This window comes from Centropristis striata, chromosome 5 (genome assembly GCF_030273125.1).
Source record: "Centropristis striata isolate RG_2023a ecotype Rhode Island chromosome 5, C.striata_1.0, whole genome shotgun sequence".
Lineage (NCBI taxonomy): Eukaryota > Metazoa > Chordata > Actinopteri > Perciformes > Serranidae > Centropristis > Centropristis striata.
The window spans coordinates 812108-833355 of record NC_081521.1 but is presented as its reverse complement, the minus strand read 5'-3'; the positions used below and the strand labels follow the sequence as shown (position 1 = coordinate 833355).

Sequence of the window (21248 nt, the reverse complement as noted above, 5' to 3'; positions counted from 1 at the left end):
TTATTACTCTTTATAAAACCTGCTCCCAGCCTCTTATTACTCTTTATAAAACCTGCTCACAACCTCTTATTATTCTTTATAAAACCTGCTCACAACCTCTTGTTATTCTTTATAAAACCTGCTCACAACCTCTTGTTATTCTTTATAAAACCTGCTCACAACCTCTTATTATTCTTTATAAAACCTGCTCACAACCTCTTGTTACTCTTTATAAAACCTGCTCCCAGACTCTTATTACTCTTTATAAAACCTGCTCACAACCTCTTATTATTCTTTATAAAACCTGCTCACAACCTCTTATTATTCTTTATAAAACCTGCTCACAACCTCTTGTTATTCTTTATAAAACCTGCTCACAACCTCTTATTATTCTTTATAAAACCTGCTCACAACCTCTTGTTATTCTTTATAAAACCTGCTCACAACCTCGTACCACACAAAGTCCTCTACACTGCAAAAAAGTTGTGTCTAAAAACCAGATAAAACAGTAAATCTGAGGGAAATGATCTTGCTGCATGGTTTCACTTGACAAGATTTATTAAATTAAGATTGTTAAATCTAGAAATAAGCATGTTGAACAGTTAAAATAAGAAATTAACTCTTAAAACAAGATAAATGATCCAACACTTCTAAATCTAAAGTTTTTTTTTATCTTGGTAAGAACCAAATAATCATCAGGTCACTCTGCTCGGGCCAGTTCATCACTGCTGGCAGCTTTACTTTATCTGGTTTTAAGAGTTAATTTATTATTTTAAGTGTTCAACATGCTTATTTCTAATAATCTTAATGTAATAAATCTTGTCTAGGTAAATTATCTGTCCATGCAGCAAAATAATTTCCCTCAGATTTAGAGTTTTATCTGGTTTTTAGACACCTTTTTAGCAGTGTAAGTTTATACTGATACTGTACCTCCACCTCAAACAAACACGGTCTAACTTCATTTGTCCATCCATCAAACTGTCAATTACACATGAGATTTGAATTGGATTTCATGGTCTGGCTTTCCTCCCAAACCTTATTATTTATACTTATCATGAGCAATCAGCTGAATAGACAACAGCTCTAGCAGCACGGATGGATAGGCCTTTTCATTCCTGTTGTTCAGTAAACACGTCGGCTCGTCAGTGGTTTTCTGGTATTCTGGGCTCAGTGGTCATTGTGCAGAATAATGAGCTTGGGCTAGTTTGACAGATTGCATTTTAGTTTTAAAAGTTGCAGTTGTTAGTTGAAAAAGTATTGGTAGTAAGAGTATTTCATGAAAATATGTTTTAGGAATAATTATTAGCTGTTGTAAATCTGGAGATAAACTTTTTAACCACACATTCACATACACACATTGTGCACAGACTGTACATGCCTATGAGGAACCCACTAGAGGGTACACGAGAGAACACAGACCCAATGGGAGACCTGCACTTTAAAAAAAATCTGTTAAATTTACGATAAAATACCGGCAGCTGTGGTTGCCAGAATTTCACCATAGAAATTCCAGTGAGTGGGTTTTCTACTGTAAATTTAAATGTAAATATTATCAAAAACTGTAATTTTCACTGAATAGTCCCTTTGTTTTTAGGGTAATTGTGTCGTAGTGAAAATATGGTATTTCTCCTTTCAATTTACATGAACATTTTTATATTTTTACAGTAAAACTGTTTTCAAAAGTTTTGTATTATTCCTTGATTTACGGTGATTAAGTGTCTATAAAGAAGATATGCAATTTTTTATTTTATGCCCTATTTCTGATGCAATTTGACAGTGTTTTACTGTAATTTCTACAAACGTTTTTACAGTGTGGATGTATTCTTAGAAGTAGATACCAGACCCAAAGATGGCAGCTCCTCCCAGACTGCCTGCTGTCTCCAGCGATGGGGCGTGTGAATGAGCCGGACTATAAGAGGTTTAAGAGACGGACTGAGGACCAGCATGGATAGCACTCTCCGGCATTCTGTCTCTCTTTACTTGTTTCATTTAAATAAGACACTGGGATAAAGGTAGGACGCTTAATAGAGCATATTTATAATTTGATTTATTGTTACATACTTAGAACTTTGCAGTCTTGATTAATTTAATTTTTGTGGGTAATTATATTACATTAATAGAAAGTAGCAACAAAAGTAATTCTTATCAATGAAGTAGGGTTTTAAATGTTGAGTATGTGCATGAAGGCTGGTGCAACCTTAACTTAAAATCACATTTAGAGTTACAGTATTAATGCTAATTTCCAATCTAATATGTGTCATTACAACATAAGTTTGTTGTGTTGTAAGTTGTGTGTGTGTATATATATATATATATACATATATATGAATATGTGTGTGTGTGTGTGTGTGTGTGTGTGTCTTGAGTTATTTTTAAGTATTAGCCTTTACAATATTTCTCTTTTTTCTAAAAAATTAAATCTTTATTGTTGGTAAGTATTTGCATGACGTTTATTTTTTTTTAGTCTGATGTGTGTATCAACTAAAATGAATACTTCGTTTCATTTGATGAGGAACAAGTCAGTGATGGAAGTTCTTTCTACCGTAGTTCCTTTTTGTATTTCTCCTGGCAGGTAATGTTACAGGCTGATCAAGCATGAACTTAAATGAAAGTTTCAGAGAGATCAGGTTATGTGACATTTACAGAATGTTAACATTACTGGAGGTAAATTATCCAGTTTCTGTGTCAGCTTGTACTTACGACTAGAAAAAGTACAATACTTACACCTCAGCACAGTTTTTATCGTTGTTTTACATATATATCTGTCAAAAAACATGATAAAATTAAATAGTTTAAGAACAATTCTCCGTCTCAGACGTGTGGACTTTACGCTGATTCAAACCTGCATAAAGAGCTGAGGCCAGAGAAGATCTGATCCTCCTCACGTCCAGACTGATAAACACCGAGCCTTGTAGAAATGATCGTACGGACGCTCACTTTCTGTTGTACGCTGGTTTGATAAATGAGGGTCCCTGTGAGCTTATAATGTGGTCTTAATGTATTATTATATAAGTGTGTTTTGGAGTTTTTTGGATTTTACGGTGAAAAACTGCTAAACCATGACAGTAAAAGACGTAAAATTATAAATGGCTGAATTCAGTTTCAGTAACAATGAAACACTGTAAATGTAAAAATCAGCAAAACAGGATTTTTTACAGTTTAAAAAAAATAAATCCACTGTAAAATACTCTGGCACCGTGTTTGTAACAAAAATATACTGTAATATATATACAAGCATCATTTGTGCATTTATCTTTTGTAAAAATACTTTTTCTCTCGGTTAAATGTACTAAACACCATATCTCTAACAGAAATAATCTGTAATATTTAATGGTAAAATCTTTAATTTATGCAGCATTTATAAATAATTTTCTTATCAATTATATGGCAGAACAGTGTTTCTTTTGATGGAATTTTATTTATTTTTTATGGTAAAATATGGAATAAAATGGCAATCATAAATGTGAAATCAACAGTGATAATATCATTTTACCGTAATATTAGAAAAAGTTGCACCGAATTTATTACGGTAAAGTTCTGGCAACCACAGCTGCTGGTTTTTACCATAAAAACAACAGTTGTTTTTTTTACAGTGCAATTAGTTGAATGAAATGTTATACAACAGCTGGATCTGCACGTTCTTAGTTGTGTTGCTGATAATGAAAGCTGTGATCTGTATTTGTGCTTGCTGGAGCAGAAAGTGCAGCTAATGGTTCATTACTAGAGTGTGTTATTTGAGGGTTGATAGCTTGTGTGTGTGGGGGGTTTGGTGTAACCTCTGGTGGGAATCTACAAAGAAATTATGATCAGAGTGTTTGAAGCTGGGTCCATTCTCCCAGCAACACTGTGGCTTTATGTACAGGAGGCACCAGGACTGATTCATAGCTAAAACCTTTTTGTTCAGGCAGGCATTTTTAGGTTGTCCCTAGATGTTTTTATTATTGTCTCTGCACCTTAATCTCCTTTAGCTGTTTTCTTTAATCTACTTTATTACCTGTGTCTTTTTTATCTACTGCTGATTTTAATGTGTATGATTTTTCTCTTAGTCTTTTGTTTATTTTGTTTCTGGTTTCTGTAGCACTTATTATTATTATTATTATTATTATTATTATTATTATTATTAGTGTGTGTGTTTGTGTGTGTGTGTGTTTGTGTGTGTCTGGCATCCATATGTCCATATCTTTACGAATTGATTTTTCAGCCTCTGGGCAAAAAGGTCTTTGTGGAACTTTTAAAGGTTCTCCTTTCGATAAAATGGTGAAGCAAGATGTGAAGCAAGATGCGAATGCAAAACAAAAACTGCATTCAGTTCCCCAAGGAACCTTAAAAGGTATTAAAAGGTACTTTAGAATAAAAAGGGCTTTTTAAGAGCACTCACATTGGTTTAGAGCTCTTAACAAGAACCAGTTTTTCATGCATTCAAGTTGTTCTCAGGGGGGAATGCCATGTGAGTCTCCATTTTGACTTGGTGATGTATTTTCTCTTGTCTTTCCTACCTGTGAGCATCAGTCTCTGCAACTCCTCCGCAAAATACCTGACACTCCAAATCAGGTCCAATAGCTTCCAATCTTGTTTGTGCAATAAAATAGGACAATTCCCTCACATGCATACTGAGCTTTAAACAATCAGAGTCTCTGTTCAGACTCCTTTAAACACAACTATCTCATAAGGTTTTAGATTTATATATCGCTCCCACTGATTTTCTTTCTTTCGTTCTTTTTATTTATTTATTTAACAGTTACTTGGTTTTTCAGTTTAAGGTTTTTATTTTACTGTCACTGGTTTTATTTAACTGTTATTTATACTGTGTTACATTTTAAAGTGTATCGTGTTAAAGTTTTTTTGTCTTTTGATGTGATCATATGTATATTGTTCAAATGTTTTTCTCTTGTCATTTCTGTCTGATTTGTCGTTTGGGAGCTGCTGTAACGAAAACTATTTCCCTGCAGGGATTAATAAAGTGTATCTATCTATCTATTTCTATTTTCTTAGCTATCTGTATCACTGAGATCCATTAAGATGTTTCTGTGTTATGTACTCATGCAATCATTACAAGCTATAGTAGTGGGGCAGATAACCAGAAGGATTGTGCATTTTATGATAAAATTAGATGTGGAGGCATGACAGATTTTCAATATGGCGGCCATCTTTCAAATATCAACTGTTTTTAGATTAAATTTGACATTAACAATAGATAATAGGTGATAGAAACATACATTTTGGTACAGACATGGGGAACATGTGGAGGGATCAAGACTTTCAATATGACAAAAATTAGATGTGGAGGCAAGACAAATTTTCAATATGACAGCCATTTTTCAAGATGGCCACCAGTGACAACTGTTTATAGATAGATAAGAAATAATAGATTTCACATTAACAATGCATAATATGTAATATAAGCATCAAATTTGGTACCGTTAGGGCCAAATACTCAACAAAAATACAGGTATGGACCCTTATAAATGATCAATATGGCGGTCATTTTCCAAATTGGCTGCAAGTGCCATCTTGAAAATGGCCGCCATATTGAAAATGAATTGTGCCTCCACATCTAATTTTGTTCGATATGTCTTTGGCTACAAGTGTACCAAATTTGAAGATTTTATCATAAATAGCACAATCCTTATACAATTTCTAGCTAAGCTGCCCCACTATAGTACGTTAATAAAAACATGATTAATTTATGAAATCTCTCTCTCTCCCTCTGGTCTCCGTAGGATGCCATTAATCAGCGGCAGTATGCAGCAGCTCTTACAACCTGAACAACCTTGCACAGATAGACCAACACCTGAGGAGCCTTAATAACTCTATCCAGCACTGTAGACACATGGAGCATGCAAGCCAGTCATAGAGGATTTCACAGACATCCCAACCACAAGACTTTCACCTTGAGCCTCAGCTGATTTCCTTTTTCTCCAGTGTGGTTGTGAACATTTTACTCCGTCTCAGTTCGAAGACCTCCTACGTCTGACCCCCTTCTGCGCCACAGGACCCTCACAGTGCCCCTCAGAGGGGAAATGCCAGTCTTGCTTAATGCCGACGCCTCCTTCAGCTCCAAGCAGGAGCTCCTGGACCTTCAGGACTGCCCTCTCAGCGGGGTCTCCTCTCTGGACACCCCTAGCCCCCCAGACTCCCAGACAGGAAGCCCAATAGGCCCCTCAGACCCCAGAAAGGCTGGCAAACCCGGAGCTGACGGCCCCATTCGGCCCCACATTTTCACAGGGGCTACCACACTCCCGGGGCAGCTCTATGGGGTGGAAACGAGACCCCTGGGAGAGACTCCCATGGGGTTACAGCTCATCTCTACCGACTCGGATCAGCTCTGTGGCTGGGGGGCTCTGACACCCAAAGCTATCCAAGTTTTCAACACCCCTCGTTGGGTGCTGTTCTTCCTCTGCGTGGCCTCATTCCTCCAGGGGATGATCATCAACGGCTTCATTAACACCGTGGTCACCTCCATCGAGAGGCGCTTCGACCTGCGCAGCTACCAGGCCGGCCTCATCGCCAGCTCCTACGACATCGCCGCCTGCGTCTGCTTGGCTTTTGTCAGTTACTTTGGCGGGACGGGACACAAGCCTCGCTGGCTGGGTTGGGGGGTGTTGATCATGGCGCTGGGTTCTCTGGTGTTTGCCCTTCCTCACTTCACCACCCCCCCATACCAGGTCAGTCTGACCGAGAGGACGGTTCTGTGCTCTGAGAACCTCACCAGCCCGTGTCAGGACAAAGAGGGCGGCGGTTTGTCCAGCTATCGGTTTGTGTTTATGCTGGGCCAGTTTCTACACGGTGTGGGTGCGACGCCCCTCTACACATTAGGAGTCACGTACCTGGACGAGAACGTCAAGTCCAACTACGCACCTGTTTATATTGGTGAGTTATTCATTTACTAATGTCTGTCTGTCTGTCTGTATGTCTGTCGTACATACTGGTCCAGGTCATACAGTGAAATCTGTTGTGTAGACAGTAGTAGGGCTGGGCGATATGGACAAAAGTCATATCCTGATATATTTAGGCTGAATATAAGTAGTATTATTGAAACCGTTTATTTAAGTGAAAATAAATACTGTATATGCGATATGGTCTAATTCCATATCACATTTAAAATATATAGATATATCGATATATCTTCTATATCGATATATTGCCCAGCCCTAGACAGTAAAATGAAAAAGGGTGTTTACCATGTGTTTGTTTGATCTAATATTGGCAGCTCGTCTATGAAGTGCAGATACTTTCTTTGAACGTTAATTGTTTGAATGTACTTTGATCGCAGAGAATAATGAGAATATTCAGTCAAGTTGCAAAATTTATAAAAATCCCTACCTGCATGGTTTTGTAGTTGCTTGTCGGTTGCAGACACAAGCTGAAATATTTCTGAATATAGGTCTTTGTTTGAACAGGACTAACACATTTCCCACATTCATCCAAACAACAAAGTTACATTTACACAAGTTACATGCACATGACACACTGTGTCAACTGACGTTAAAAATCACGTGTGTATGTCTGGTCAGCTTTGAACTACACGTCCTTAGATAGAAATCGATTTTGACAATCCAATGTCTAAATGCTCAATAATGTCCTTTTGTTGCACTGCATGTCAACTAACGTGTCATTCTCCCTGCACAACTACTGTTTCCAGACAAAGTTCTAGAAATTTTAATCAGTAGCTTAAATGTAATTAAAATTTAACTCGTCATTTTGTTCTAACACAATTAATTCCATTTTATTCCGATGCTATTTTTTCTTTTATTCCTAAACTATTTCACATCAGATCAGTTTAACAGTTTAAGTTCAATTGACACAGATGAAAGCAATCAACATGGACAATCAGACTGTCGGAACACTTTTGTGATCGCACTATTTCCCTCTTATGATTGTTTCTAATTTTAATCAATTTGTTTTATGTTGAAAATTAGTTGAACTGCTGTGACACCTTGCCTTTAGCATTAAAAGCAGTACTTACGTGTCTTTAATATAACACGATATAATGACTCCAATTAGCAGCAGAGAAAATCACAGTCCTGTTGTCCTCTCTGTTGCTGAAAACTGGAAACAGATGAAAGAGCTAATAGCTTAGAAATGACCAAATGTGCCCTCATACACACTCAGACAGCCAGTAAAGCTGCTGAATCTAGTTTTAACTATCAAATCAAACTTATATTATTCATTATTGTGCTGCCCTGTCATTCTGACCCATCTTCACCATTCAGCATCATCAGAAATACAAAACATCACTATTTTTACACAGCAGCAGAGCACAAAACCACCAAAGAGGATCTCACCAAAACAGACAAACACACAAGCTCAGTCCCCTCACAGTCACATCAAGCCTCTTTTTTCTCATGAAAATGTAACTTTTCTGAACAATGGGACCTTTTAACCTGGAGGAAGCAGGAAGTAGACACTCACTGGTCCTGAGTCTGAGCCTGTCTCCCCCCAGGGATCTTCTACACAGCAGCCATTGTGGGTCCAGCAGCAGGATACCTGCTGGGAGGAAACTTCCTCAACATTTACACCGAGATCCACCTGACGTGAGTCTGCTTTGGAGGACAGGATGGGCTGGAATAGACCAGAACACACTGAATGAACAACTAGAGAACAATAAAACTACAGTATATTAAAACAGAACATACTGGAGTAGAATAGAACAGACCAATGTTTAATAGAATAGAATAAACTAGAATGGAACACTCTGGAGAACATAAAACTACAGTATATTAACCCTTTGTTGTACAACATGGTCCAAAATAACCCTCTTTCATCCGCCATGTTATTGAATGCCGCTGTGTGTGTGTATGAACTTATTTTATCATTGAATATTCCAAGTATTCTGTAAATATCTTGTTTTAGATTACAACAGATCATTATTTCCATTTTGCCTCTCATACTTTATGAAGAAAAAAGGTTTTTGTTAAAAAGCTAACTACTTGGCTAAGTAGTTAGCTTAGCAAGCTACTTAGCTAAAAAAAATGGATATGGGTCTTTTTTTGACCCAAATTGTGTGTTAGAAGAGTAGTGACTCAAAAATGGATTTTATTCAAAAATGAATGAAGGAAAACACCAAATAAAGATGTATGATGACCAAAAACAAACTAATTGAGCAAAACATGGAATGCTATATGATGAAAATAATTCATTGCAAAGATATAGAACATAAAAACTAACATGTTGGGCATCAAAGGGTTAAAAAAAGAACATACTGGAGTACAATAGAACAGAGTAGTGTGTAATAGAATAGAATAGAATAGAATAGAATGGAACAATCTATAGCATAATATAACAGAACAGACTAGTGTTTAATAGAATAGACTAAAGTATAATGGGACAGAACAAGAGCGTGAAGAAGTGACTAAAGATTGTATAATAGAATACAACAGGCTAGAGTAGAATAAATTACACCAGAACAGAATAGTGTAATGTTAGAATAAAATAGAGTACATTAGAATTGAACTGATCACAATAGAGCAAGCTACAGTATTTAGAATCTAAACTGGAGTTTAATAAGGTAAAAGTTACTATAGTAGACAGAGCAGTGAATATTTTTAATAAAAACGACTAAAATAGAACAAAGTAAAGCACATTAGAATAGTACAGACTACAATAGAACAAAAACTGGATTATAGACTAGACTGGAGGTATTGAGAAAAGATTAGAATGGAATATATTTATTTAATTATAATTTTACACAGTAGATGGTTGTGGACCAGCAGTTATAGGTCAGTAGATGAGATGTGATTCATACTGTGTGTGTGTGTGTGTGTGTGTGTGTGTGTTGTCCCAGGACAGCCATGACTCCAGAGAACCCTCTGTGGGTCGGGGCTTGGTGGATCGGCTTCCTAGCAGGAGGAGCAGCAGCTCTACTGGTCGCGTTCCCCATCCTGGGCTACCCACGGCAGCTACCAGGTACCATCAACCCTAACCGTAACCCTACCCATAACCCTAACCGTAACCGAACCCAACCCTAACCCACGGCAGGTACCAGGTACCATCAACCCTAACCCTAACCCTAACCCTAACCCTAACCGTAACCCTAACCGTAACCCTAACCCTAACCCACGGCAGCTACCAGGTACCATCAACCCTAACCGTAACCCTAACCGTAACCCTAACCCTAACCGAACCCAACCATCACCCATGGCACCTACCAGGTACCATCAACCCTAACCGTAACCCTAACCGTAACCCAACCCTAATCCTAACCCAACCATCACCCATGGCACCTACCAGGTACCATTCTGTCCACCAAACACACACACACACACACACACACACACACACACACACACACACACACACACACTGTTTTGTTTAGTTTAGTTTAGTGGTTCATTTAAAACAGGGACCATGTACAAGGTTCATTAATTACGTGGAGTAAAAAGATGGCTTGTACCAGATTATAGCTAAAAGCTCATTTCCATCTGCAGTCCCTGGACAGGTCAGAAGAATAAAATAGGATAAAATCAAACAAGAACAACAAGCATGCACACACACACACACACACACACACACACACACACACGTAGAGAGTACAGAATAATGGTTAGTGCTGACATGACTTATTACTTAAAATCCATTTTTTCACTTCACGTGAGAAAGTATGTAAATCTGTAACACTTTTTAGATGACTGGAGAGTGTTCCATGCTTTAGTAGCTCTAAAAGAGAAAACTGACTCCAATCTCCCCTCGTGATGATCTGGTGGCTCTTCGTTCAGAGCAGGGTTGGACAAGTTCTGGCCAAAGGAAAGCAGTAAAGAAGCTGAAGAGCATCCACATACATTCTTCTCACTCAGTCTTCATCTGTTTCTTCCTGCAGGTTCTCAGGCCTACATGGCCATGAGGGTTTCTGAGGCCCACCAGCTGAAGGACGGCAGCCACACCACAGCCTCAGACCCTCAGTTCGGAAAATCAGTCAAAGACATGCCAAGGTACACTGTAAAAGAAAACCTGTTGTTTTTATGGTAAAAACCAGCAGCTGTGGTCTCCAGAACTTTACCGTAATAAATACGGTGCAACTTTTTCTAAAATTACGGTAAAATGATATTAGTACTGTTGATTTCACCTTTCAGATTGACATTTTATTCCATATTTTACTGTATAAATAAAACGTTTTTCCATCAAAAGAAACGCTGTTCTGCCATATAATTGACAAGAAAATACTTTATAAATGCTGCATAAATTAAAGATTTTACCATTAAATATAACAGAATATTTCTGTTAGAGATATGGTGTTTAGTACATTTAACAGTGAGAAAAAGTATTTTTACTAACAATAAATGCCATGAGTATTTTACAGTGTAGTAAAGCTACAGTAGCTAATTTCAAAAAGCTTATTTTTTTGTTCTGAGGCTAAATTTAAACCCATTTAACAATTCTAATCCCTTAATCGGATGTCCTGTATTACATTTCACATTTTATGTTGGACTAAATGACTGAAAAGAGAAACAAAATGACCAAAAAATGACACAAAATGACCAAAAAACGACACATACTCAACACCCTGGTGTGGTGGTCATGTGACTTTGACAGGAAGTGACTTCTCCAACATGTGGCTGTGACTGGAAACAGAAATGTGAAAAAGTAGCTAATTCTAAAAAGCTTATTTTTGTTACTAGGCTAAGTTTAACAATTCTAATCCGTTAATGTCCTGTAATGTTATGGAGATGCAAACAAAAAGGCAAATGGTTATTTATTTTTATTTTTTATTGATTTATTCTTATTTTGTTACTTAAAAACTAATCTGAAAACTAATTTGTTGTTAAACAGCACTATTAATGTCACAATTTTGATAATTATTAATTGTGGAGTAGCAAAGAAAACGGGAAATTTGTGTTTCTGTAAGATGAAAATGTGTCTAGTTTATTTATTTTAAAATAAGAAATATTATAAACATAAATACCCTAAACGCCCAATGTATCATACAGTATATGTCACATCACAGATCTTTGACATTTAGGGGTTTAATTTTTTTTAAAACATCATAAATGTGTTCTCTGTGGTCCAGCTGGTCTGTGGTAGGTCCCCATAATGTTCCTTGGAGGATAAATAGGTGTGGGTGGTTAAAAAGGAAACGTAAATGTATCCGGTGAACCTCCTCTCTGTCTCTCAGGTCGGTGCTGCTCCTCTTAAAGAACCCTCCCTTCCTTTTCCTCTGCTTGGCTGGAGCAACGGAGGCAACCCTCATTGCCGGCATGTCCACCTTTGGTCCAAAGTTCTTGGAGTCCCAGTTCAGTCTGAGTGCATCAGAGGCTGCTACGTGGTTCGGTGAGTGGCCAATAAAGTGTTACAATTATAAAGCCCATGGTGCAATGGCCAGAGCAAACCATAATGGTTAATTAAATCAATTTCAAAGCCATTTCAACTCAATAAATTATTTTTTTAAATCCTCACTGTAAAAAAAGGGTTGAAAAACGGTCAAACTTTTTCTAATATTACAGTAAAATGATATTAACACTGTTGATTTCATTTTATTACATATTTTACCGTATAAATAAAAAGTTTTTCCATCTAAAGAAACGCTGTTCTGACATATAATTGACAAGAAAATACTTTATAAATGCTGCAAAAATTAAAGATTTTACCATTAAATATAACAGTATATTTCTGTTAGAGATATGGTGTTTAGTACACTCAGGAGCAGGGAAGGAGGCAGAGGTCAGGTAACAAGAGTGTTTATTGTAAAAGGTGGTAAGGCAGGAGATGCAGGTGGGTTGGCAGCCAGGCAGAGAATGGGATCAGGCCGGAGGAGCAGGCCGGAGGTGCAGGCAGGAGGTGCAGGTGCAGGCAGGAGGTGCAGGCCGGAAGTGCAGGTGCAGGCAGGAGGTGCAGGCCGGAGGTGCAGGCAGGAGGTGCAGGCAGGAGGTGCAGGTGCAGGCAGGAGGTGCAGGCCGGAAGTGCAGGTGCAGGCAGGAGGTGCAGGCCGGAGGTGCAGGCAGGAGGTGCAGGCAGGAGGTGCAGGCCGGAGGTGCAGGCAGGAGGTGCAGGCCGGAGGTGCAGGCAGGAGGTGCAGGCAGGAGGTGCAGGCAGGAGGAGCAGGCTGGCGTCCGGGCGGTTGCTGGGGTGCAAAAAAGGAAAAAGGGTTAGGTCTCAAAAAGGCAGGACAAAAACTCAATTCAATTCAAACAACTTTATTAATCCCACAAGGGGCAATTCATTCTGAGCAGCAGGTTGTCGTGGTTCATACGGACCACATGGCCAGCAACAAATAGTCAACACATAAATAGTCGACAACACGGCAACACACATCAACATCAACAACACACATCAGACAACACGGAGCTTAGAATGGACACATTGGAAAATAAAGAATAAATAAATTTATAATTTAATAAATTAAAATAAAAACCCTATGAAGAATGTAAAAGTCTTAGTGCAAGGGGGACGAATGATTTGGAGAAGCGATTTGTTTTACACCTAGGAAGGCATAACGGCCTGAAGGGAACAGAGGATTCATGGCTCAGGAGGCTAAAAGTCACTCAGCTTTACGGAGGATTTGCTGGTTGCAAAAGGAACTTAAGTCTCTTAGTTTTACTCTGGTAATCTTAGAGCATGACTTCACAATACTAGTCAGGCTGTTTCTGTCTTTGACTGAAAGACAATGAAACCAACAGATAAAGGAAAAACACAAAAGACTCAACAAATGCTTGATAAAAATGACAGAGTATAACAGGCCTGACAGAGAAAGAGTTTAGTTTCCTGAGGAGATGAATTCTCTGTTGTCCTCGCTTTACTATAAAATCTGTGTTCACATCAAATTTGAGATGGTCGTCAAAAAAGGTCCCCAAGTATTTGTATGATGAAACAATTTCAACTTTTTTGTTATGTATAATGCACTCAGTAGGAATTTCCGTCTTACGTCTAAAATCTATAATTAATTATTTTGTTTTGGATACATTTAAATCCAAAAAGTTACAGTCACACCAGGAAATAAAATCAGTTAGGGCGCTCTCATGCTTAGAGAGAAGAAAACTGTAATAGAGGCAGGTAATGTGTAGAGAGCTAGAGACTAACTGAGTAGAGTCTATAATCCAGCTCAGGGTCTTAGTCGTGTTGGTGATGATCTGATGAGCAGCAGCCGAGCGGCTCCAGCAGCAGACTCCCATCAGCAATCAGGCTCACACACAGAGGAGGGTATATATAAATACAGTGATGTCTTGTATATATATTACAGTATATTTTGGTATTTTAGAGTGGAGTCATTTATTTTACAAAAAAATAAAACTGTAAAAATCCAGTTTTGGCTGATATAAACATTTACAGTGTTTCATTGTGAAACTGAATTAACCCATTTATCATTTTACGTCTTTAACTGTCCTGGTTTAGCAGTTTTTCACCCTAAAATCTACAGACATTTTTTACAGTGCAGCTCCAGCCTCTCTACGTCCAAACACTGTCACTTCTGGCTCTAAAAACGGGATGGCCACTGGATGCTACAGCTCAAGTAGTCCACAAACAAATAGGTGACATGACGGAGGTTAAATTCCCTCCTTCTCTGAATACACGCCAGACAGATCCTTGAGATCATCAAATAAAAGTCTCCTCACCAGAATAAACACTAAAGCAGCTCATGAAGCCTTCAGCCATTCTGGTCCTACTCCCTGGAGTTCTTTACTTCATGAACTGTCTGTTACAGCAGCGTCTTCCTTTAAAAACAGACTAAAAACATCTTTTTCCTCTAGCTTTTAGTTAGGTAAAGGGTAAAAGGCTCTTTTAAAAGCACTACTTTTGTTGATTCTTTTAACAATGATGATACCTCTTACCCTACTCTGCACTCATTTTTTTATGCTGTCTTATATGTTTTTATGTGTTTCATTTAAGAGCTGATATCTAGACATTTAACATGGTTTTATTTATAATGATTTTGGTTATTATCAAGAATGTTTCCATGATTATAGATGTGAAAATGACCAACAATAAATGTAAAAATGACCAAAAAAGAACACAAAATCTTAAATATTTGTATGTGTTTTTGTGTATGTCACATTGTTTTAAGGTTTATTTAATCTGTTTTATATATAATGTTAATTCAATGTTTGGTGTATGTATATTGTATATTTCTGTCATGTATGATTTTGATGTGTGGTATTAATGCCGTCCCAGGGTACATGGTGGTCCCAGCAGGTGGGGGGGGCACCTTCCTCGGCGGCTACATCGTGAAGAGATTAAACCTTCGCTGTCGAGGCATCATCCGTTTCTGCATGATGTGTGCGATGGTCAGTCTGCTCGCCATCTTCATCTTCCTCATCCACTGCCCCAACGTGCCCATGGCTGGTGTCACGGTGTCGTACCAGTCCCACCTGATGGAGAAACACCAGCTGGACCAGTACAAAGATCTGTACGACGAGCCCAGCAAGCTGCGTCCACACAACAGGTGGGCACCGTTTCTGTTCCTGCACTGTAAAAAATGTCTCGAGATGTTAGGGTGAAAAACTGCTAAACCATGACAGTATACAAGCATCATTGTTGCATTTATTTTTTGTAAAAATACTTTTTCTCATTGTTAAATGTACTTAACACCATATCTCTAAGAGAAATATAATGTAATATTTAATGGTAAAATCTTTAATTTATGCTTCATTTATAAAGTATTTTCTTGTCAGTTGTATGACAGAACAGCGTTTCTTTTAACAGAAAAACGTTTGACATTTTGTTCCATATTTTACCAAATAAATTAATCTTGAATGTGAAATCAACCTTTTATCATTTTACCATAATATTAGAAAAAGTTGCACCGTATTTATTATGGTAAAGTTCTGGCAAGCACAGCTGCTGGTTTTTTACCGTAAATACAACAAGTTTTTTTTTCCAGTGTGTGGAAGCACTCGACATCTAATTGACTTACTGCCCTGTTTTCCTGTTCCCTCCCTCTCTCCTCCTGCATCCTTTATGGTCCTGGCAGCTCCTCTCTGGAGGAGAACCTGACCGTGGGCTGTAACGCCGGCTGTAGTTGTGTCAGAGAGCTTTATAACCCGGTGTGTGGGGCGGACGGCGTGATGTATTACTCCCCCTGCCACGCCGGCTGCAGCTCCATCAACCACACCGAGCCCTCGGGCAAACAGGTACACTACTAACCTACCCACCTACTGACACATTGCTATGTTATTATTACTACTACTACTACTACTACTACTATTATATAAATATATATATATATAATGTTTGCATATAAATAATATGATGTTTGCATTAAACATAACCACCCTCCTGGTTATTTATGTCCCTGAACACATGGTTCTTAGACAACATCAGTGTTCTGTGAGCATCGTGGCCAAAAACAACTAACCCTAACCCTTAAACAACTTCAGACTCGTTCAAAAATATCAAACATTAAATAATTATCCGAATTTTAACCCTTTATATATAGTTTATATATTTGTATTTTTCCAAAATTTCTTCCAAAAGAAGACAAAATATGCATTTTTTCCATAAGAGGAGGAGGAGGCCACAAGGGTTAACCCTGGGTCACAAACAGCTCATGATGCTTTATTGAATCTTCAGAGTTTCCCTACAGTTAATGGAGGAGTCAAGTGATCATAAAATGCATGCACATAAGTGTGGCAGACTTTTAAAAAGCAGATTTTAAACAAAACTCTGAAACGAACTGCTTAATATTTATTTTCTATCACAAAACATTTGTTCACACCAGCACATATTGATCAACTTTTGAGAATCAGCCTGAATTTCAGATTTGGATGTGAAAATGTCAAATATTTCAAGAAACGTCAGATATGGTTAAAACGTAGAACCATAGAAGGTATGAAATATGTGAATATAGCCACCTTGACATCACACATTGGTTTGTGGACTATGGTTTTTGAAATGTTACAGATAACTTAAATGAAGTGAAAAGACATTGTCAAAGGCTTCTATAGTTCTAAGACGAAAACAAGGAACACCAAAAAAAACAAGTTCACAGCTATTTAAATGTACACTGGATAGAGGCATAGTAATGTGTATACATGGCACTCAATAGCCGGTTTCCATTCAAGTCAAAGTAAATTTGGAAGCGAAATATCAAAATGAATCGAGGAGCTTTCCATCAACTGGTTTAGAGCACATATAGTAACTGCACAAACATACTTTTGTCAGAAGTTGGCAGTGTAATGCATTGCTGAAGGCTCATCTGTGAGAAAACAAAAACAGAAAAGAGGTTGCTAATCGCACAATATGTGAGTTAAGTGGTCGCTAAGTCAGAACTTATAAATAGTGTTTCCATCTCTGTTTACCACATGAACTGTTTTTTTGAAAAAGACAACCACCTCAAGCCAGCATAAAAACTTTTATGTGCATTTTCGAGAGTTTTATTGATTTTTCCATCAACTTTTATCATGCAGATATGTAAAATGTCTATAGAAAAAATTTGTTGATGGAAACACGACTATTGACAGTCAGCCTGAAGCTTCTTGTCAATCATGAGGTCGCCATGTCCTGAAGCTGCTGTAACCTTTATTTCACTCTAAAAATCAGAGAAGTATGGTTGTTTTCTCATAGACTAGAATACAATTGGACTGATTTTTTCAGTGGAGCTGGTCATTAGAAATAATGCAGATTTAAGGCCTCTTTTCCCTGGCTTCAGATTCGGAGGTTGCCACTTGCTCACAGCACAAAGTTTTCTTAAAGAATAATTTGATGAGGTTTTGGGGAACCTTGCTGCATAATGGATAATATGGATATTAATTCAACTAAATTCTTTAAGATAAATTAAATTAAATTCATCATGTTTTCCATGTTAAATCTTGTCCTGAAAAGTAACTAAAGCTGTCAGATAAATGTAGGAGTAAAATGTTCAATATTTGCCTCTAAAATGTAGTGAGGTAGAAGTATAAAGTTACATAAAATGGAAAACTCAGTAAGCCATTACCATAACTGGTTCAGTATATTAATGTGCTACAATATATTCTGTGTTCATAGGTGTACTCTGGATGTAGCTGTGTGGTGGGTAATGTGTCCTGGGGCGAGGAGGGTTTCGCGTTAACAGGGAAGTGTATCAGCTCCTGCCACCACATGCCAGCCTTCCTCTCCTTCCTCTTCATCATCATCTCCTTCACTTTCCTTTGTAGCATCCCAGCACTCACCGCCACGCTCAGGTGGGTGACCATAGTGAAACCTTTAGGAAAAGACTAAATAAATATGCAGAAAATATACACAATATGTCAAGGACGTAGCACAGAAAGCATGACTCAAAAAGCGAGCAAGGTTTGAAACACGACGAGGCTATAGCTATGAAAATGCTGGAACGTGAGCTTGGAAGAACAACAAACTGGCAACCAGACAAGACACAAAGAAAATTATGAAAATGGGGATTGAAATCTGTGTGGTTCCCACTGAATTAATATTGCTGTTGCATTCTTTAAACACATGCGTTCCCTTCTTTTATTGTAGAAATTGTCAGAAAAGTTGATCTCTTGTAACAACAGTCAACCAAGTGCAGTCAGATTAAATGCAGCACAAGAAGCTAAAGTAAGTAAGAATGTATATTATCATGAATTTTGAGATCTGACCAACTGTGTGTTGTGTAGATGTGTGCCAGACAGCCAGAGATCCTTTGGACTCGGTATCCAGTGGATTGTGGTGCGCACACTTGGTAGGTCTGATATATTATTTATTTAAGTTTACCTTGTACTTTCAGCCTCTGAATCACATCCAGTTTGCTCAAACGTTTCCAATCTGTGCTGCTGTTTCCCCACAGGTGGTATTCCAGGACCCATAGCATTTGGCTCTGTCATTGACATCTCCTGCCTGCTGTGGCAGGATAAGTGTGGTGAGCAGGGCTCCTGCTACCTATATCACAACTCTGCCATGAGCCAGTACACCCTAATAGCTGGTATCACCTATAAGGTAATACACAAAGTATTAATCCTTTGATGCCCAACATGGGTCTAAAGTGACCCGACAAAGTTTTTATGTTCTATATCTTTGCAATAAATTATTTTCATCATTCAGTATTCCAGGTTTTCCTCAATTAGTTTGTTTTTGATCATTTTACATCCTCATTTTATGTTTTCCTTTATTCATTTTGGAATAAAATCCCTTTTTTGTGTCACTACTCTTCTAATGCACACCATGGGTCAAAAATGACCCGTATCCATTTTTTTTTAGCTAAGTAGCTTGTTAAGCTAACTACTTAGCTAACTTCTTGGCTAAGTATTTAGCTAAGTAGCTTGCTAAGCTAGATACTTAGCTAACTTCTTGGCTAAGTATTTAGCTAAGTAGCTCGTTAAGCTAACTACTTAGCAAACTTCTTGGCTAGGGTTAGGGTTAGGGTTAGGGTTAAGTAGTTAGCTTAGCAAGCTACTTAGCCAAGAAGTTAGCTATGTAATAATACAAACCTTTTTTTCTTCATAAAGTATGAGAAGCAAAATGGAAATAATGACCTGTTGTTATCAAAAACAAGATATTTAAATACTACTTGGAATATTCAATCATAAAATAAGTTGATATCAAAAGATAGAGCACAGAAACACACAGCAGCATTCAATAACAATATTATATTAAATAACAATATTATATTAAATAACATGGGAATAAATGAGGGTCATTTTGGACCCATGTTGTGTATTAGAAGGGGGGTCAATATGTTGGGCATCAAAGCATTATAATCTACCCGCCGCTGTATGGAGAAAAAAACTAACATTCACAGCACGGCAATTCACACTCAGGTATGGTGCATACAATAGCGTTGGAGCGGCTACGGTGCATTCAAGAGCATGGGACATATGAAAACTAACAGAGAAACAAGTTTATACCGAATGGAACTTAGTTCAATAAATAATTTAACGAAACATTAACAGCTTGGGCTTTCTAACAACAACAAATCTGTTTAATCATTTGAAGAAGTTCCACCCAAGTGATTATGCAGAAAGCATGAAAATGGTAGCAGAGTCTGCACAGCCTTCCACTGCTGCTAGCACACCTAGCATTAGCAGTTCATTCACTACCAGCGGTGCAGCCACCAGACCAGAGCAGCAATCAATTTCATTGTCTTTTGTACGAGCAACATTCCAAGAGGAGAAATTAGGCTCACAATTTGTTTATTTTGGGTCTTGCATACCTGCAAAAACACTCAGGACTGTAAAGTAGTTAACTGTGTTATTTTATATTTTTCTACATTTGTTGTACTGTTGAGTAAAAATTGTTTTTACATTTTCTATGTTCATTTTATTTAATTTGCTTTATTTACTTTGTATGTTAATAAAATATTGAACTGATCTCTAGTTTCTTTAGTTTTCAGCACAGCTTCTTTAAAACTGGCAGTTTAAAAACTATATAAAAAATTGTGACAATAATCGAGTTCAGACCATGTGAAAAAACATATCGCCCAGCCCTACTCAAAGGTCCCATATATAGAAAAGCAGATATATCTATATAAGATATATACGATAAGAATCGCCACCTTACCGTGGTGGAGGGGTTTGTGTGCTCCAGTGATCCTGGGAGCTGTGTTGTCGGGAGCAACAGCTCCTGGTAGGGTCTCCCAAGGCAAAGTGGTCCCATGGGAGGGGCCACACTAAGAGCCATTCAAAGACCCCTATGAAGCGGGACCATAGAGATCAGTGAACCTCGCCCAGGACGGGTAAACCAGGGCCCCCTCCTGGAGAAAGAACCGAGACGGGAGGATGCAGGCGAGTGCAACGATGATGGTACCTGGAGGGGGTTATTGGGAGGAACGGCCTGATCTGAACCCGAGTGGTGTTCTGTTATTGGACTTCTGTTCTAGAAGGTCATGGTTTGTCCATAACTAACACCATGTTAGAACATAGAGCTGTTCATAAGTCAGGGTCACGTCAGGGTCAAAATTCATGTTTAGGGGCAGTCCCTGGCCTAGAGGTTAGGAATCGGGCTTGTAACTGGAGAGTCGCGGGTTCGAATAATGACAGGTCAAGGACTGAGTGCCCTTGAGCAAGGCACCTAACCCCCTGGCCTGCACAGCTCCCCCTCCACTGCTCCTTGCATGGTGTGTTCACTTGTGTGTAAAAAAGGATGAGTTAAATGCAGAGGTTGAATTTCCCCATAGTGGGATTAATAAAGTAATTAATCTTAATCATAAGTGTACCTGGTACCAGAGCACTCTAGGCCAAAGATAGATGATCGATTTTATTATCGTATCATCAGATCTGATCATGTTCAGGGCACTCGGTGAAGAGAGGAGCAAAGCTGTCAGCTGATCACCTCCTGGTGGTGAGGTGGATCAGGTGGTGGGGGAGGCTGCTGGACAGACCTGGCAACCCAAACGTGTAGTGAGGGTGAACTGGGAATGTCTAGCGGAGGCC

At 38.3% G+C, this 21248-nt stretch overlaps 1 protein-coding gene across 2 annotated transcripts in view; it reads left to right on the top strand.

Moving 5' to 3' along the window:
• Positions 1-21248, top strand: part of slco4a1 (solute carrier organic anion transporter family, member 4A1) — a 36858-nt gene that overhangs the window by 10585 nt on the left and 5025 nt on the right. Inside the window, exons 1-11 of one of the 2 annotated variants that reach the window (XM_059333739.1) lie at positions 1653-1991; positions 5700-6849; positions 8423-8513; positions 9764-9885; positions 10796-10907; positions 12089-12243; positions 15079-15349; positions 15878-16037; positions 17890-18065; positions 18498-18562; positions 18668-18816. In XM_059333739.1, coding sequence (XP_059189722.1) covers positions 6000-6849; positions 8423-8513; positions 9764-9885; positions 10796-10907; positions 12089-12243; positions 15079-15349; positions 15878-16037; positions 17890-18065; positions 18498-18562; positions 18668-18816 — 2151 coding nt within the window. In that variant the 5' untranslated portion in view covers positions 1653-1991; positions 5700-5999. Of the gene's footprint in view, positions 1-1652; positions 1992-5699; positions 6850-8422; positions 8514-9763; positions 9886-10795; positions 10908-12088; positions 12244-15078; positions 15350-15877; positions 16038-17889; positions 18066-18497; positions 18563-18667; positions 18817-21248 lie in introns of those variants that run through there. The other variant, XM_059333738.1, reaches the window with a different exon arrangement.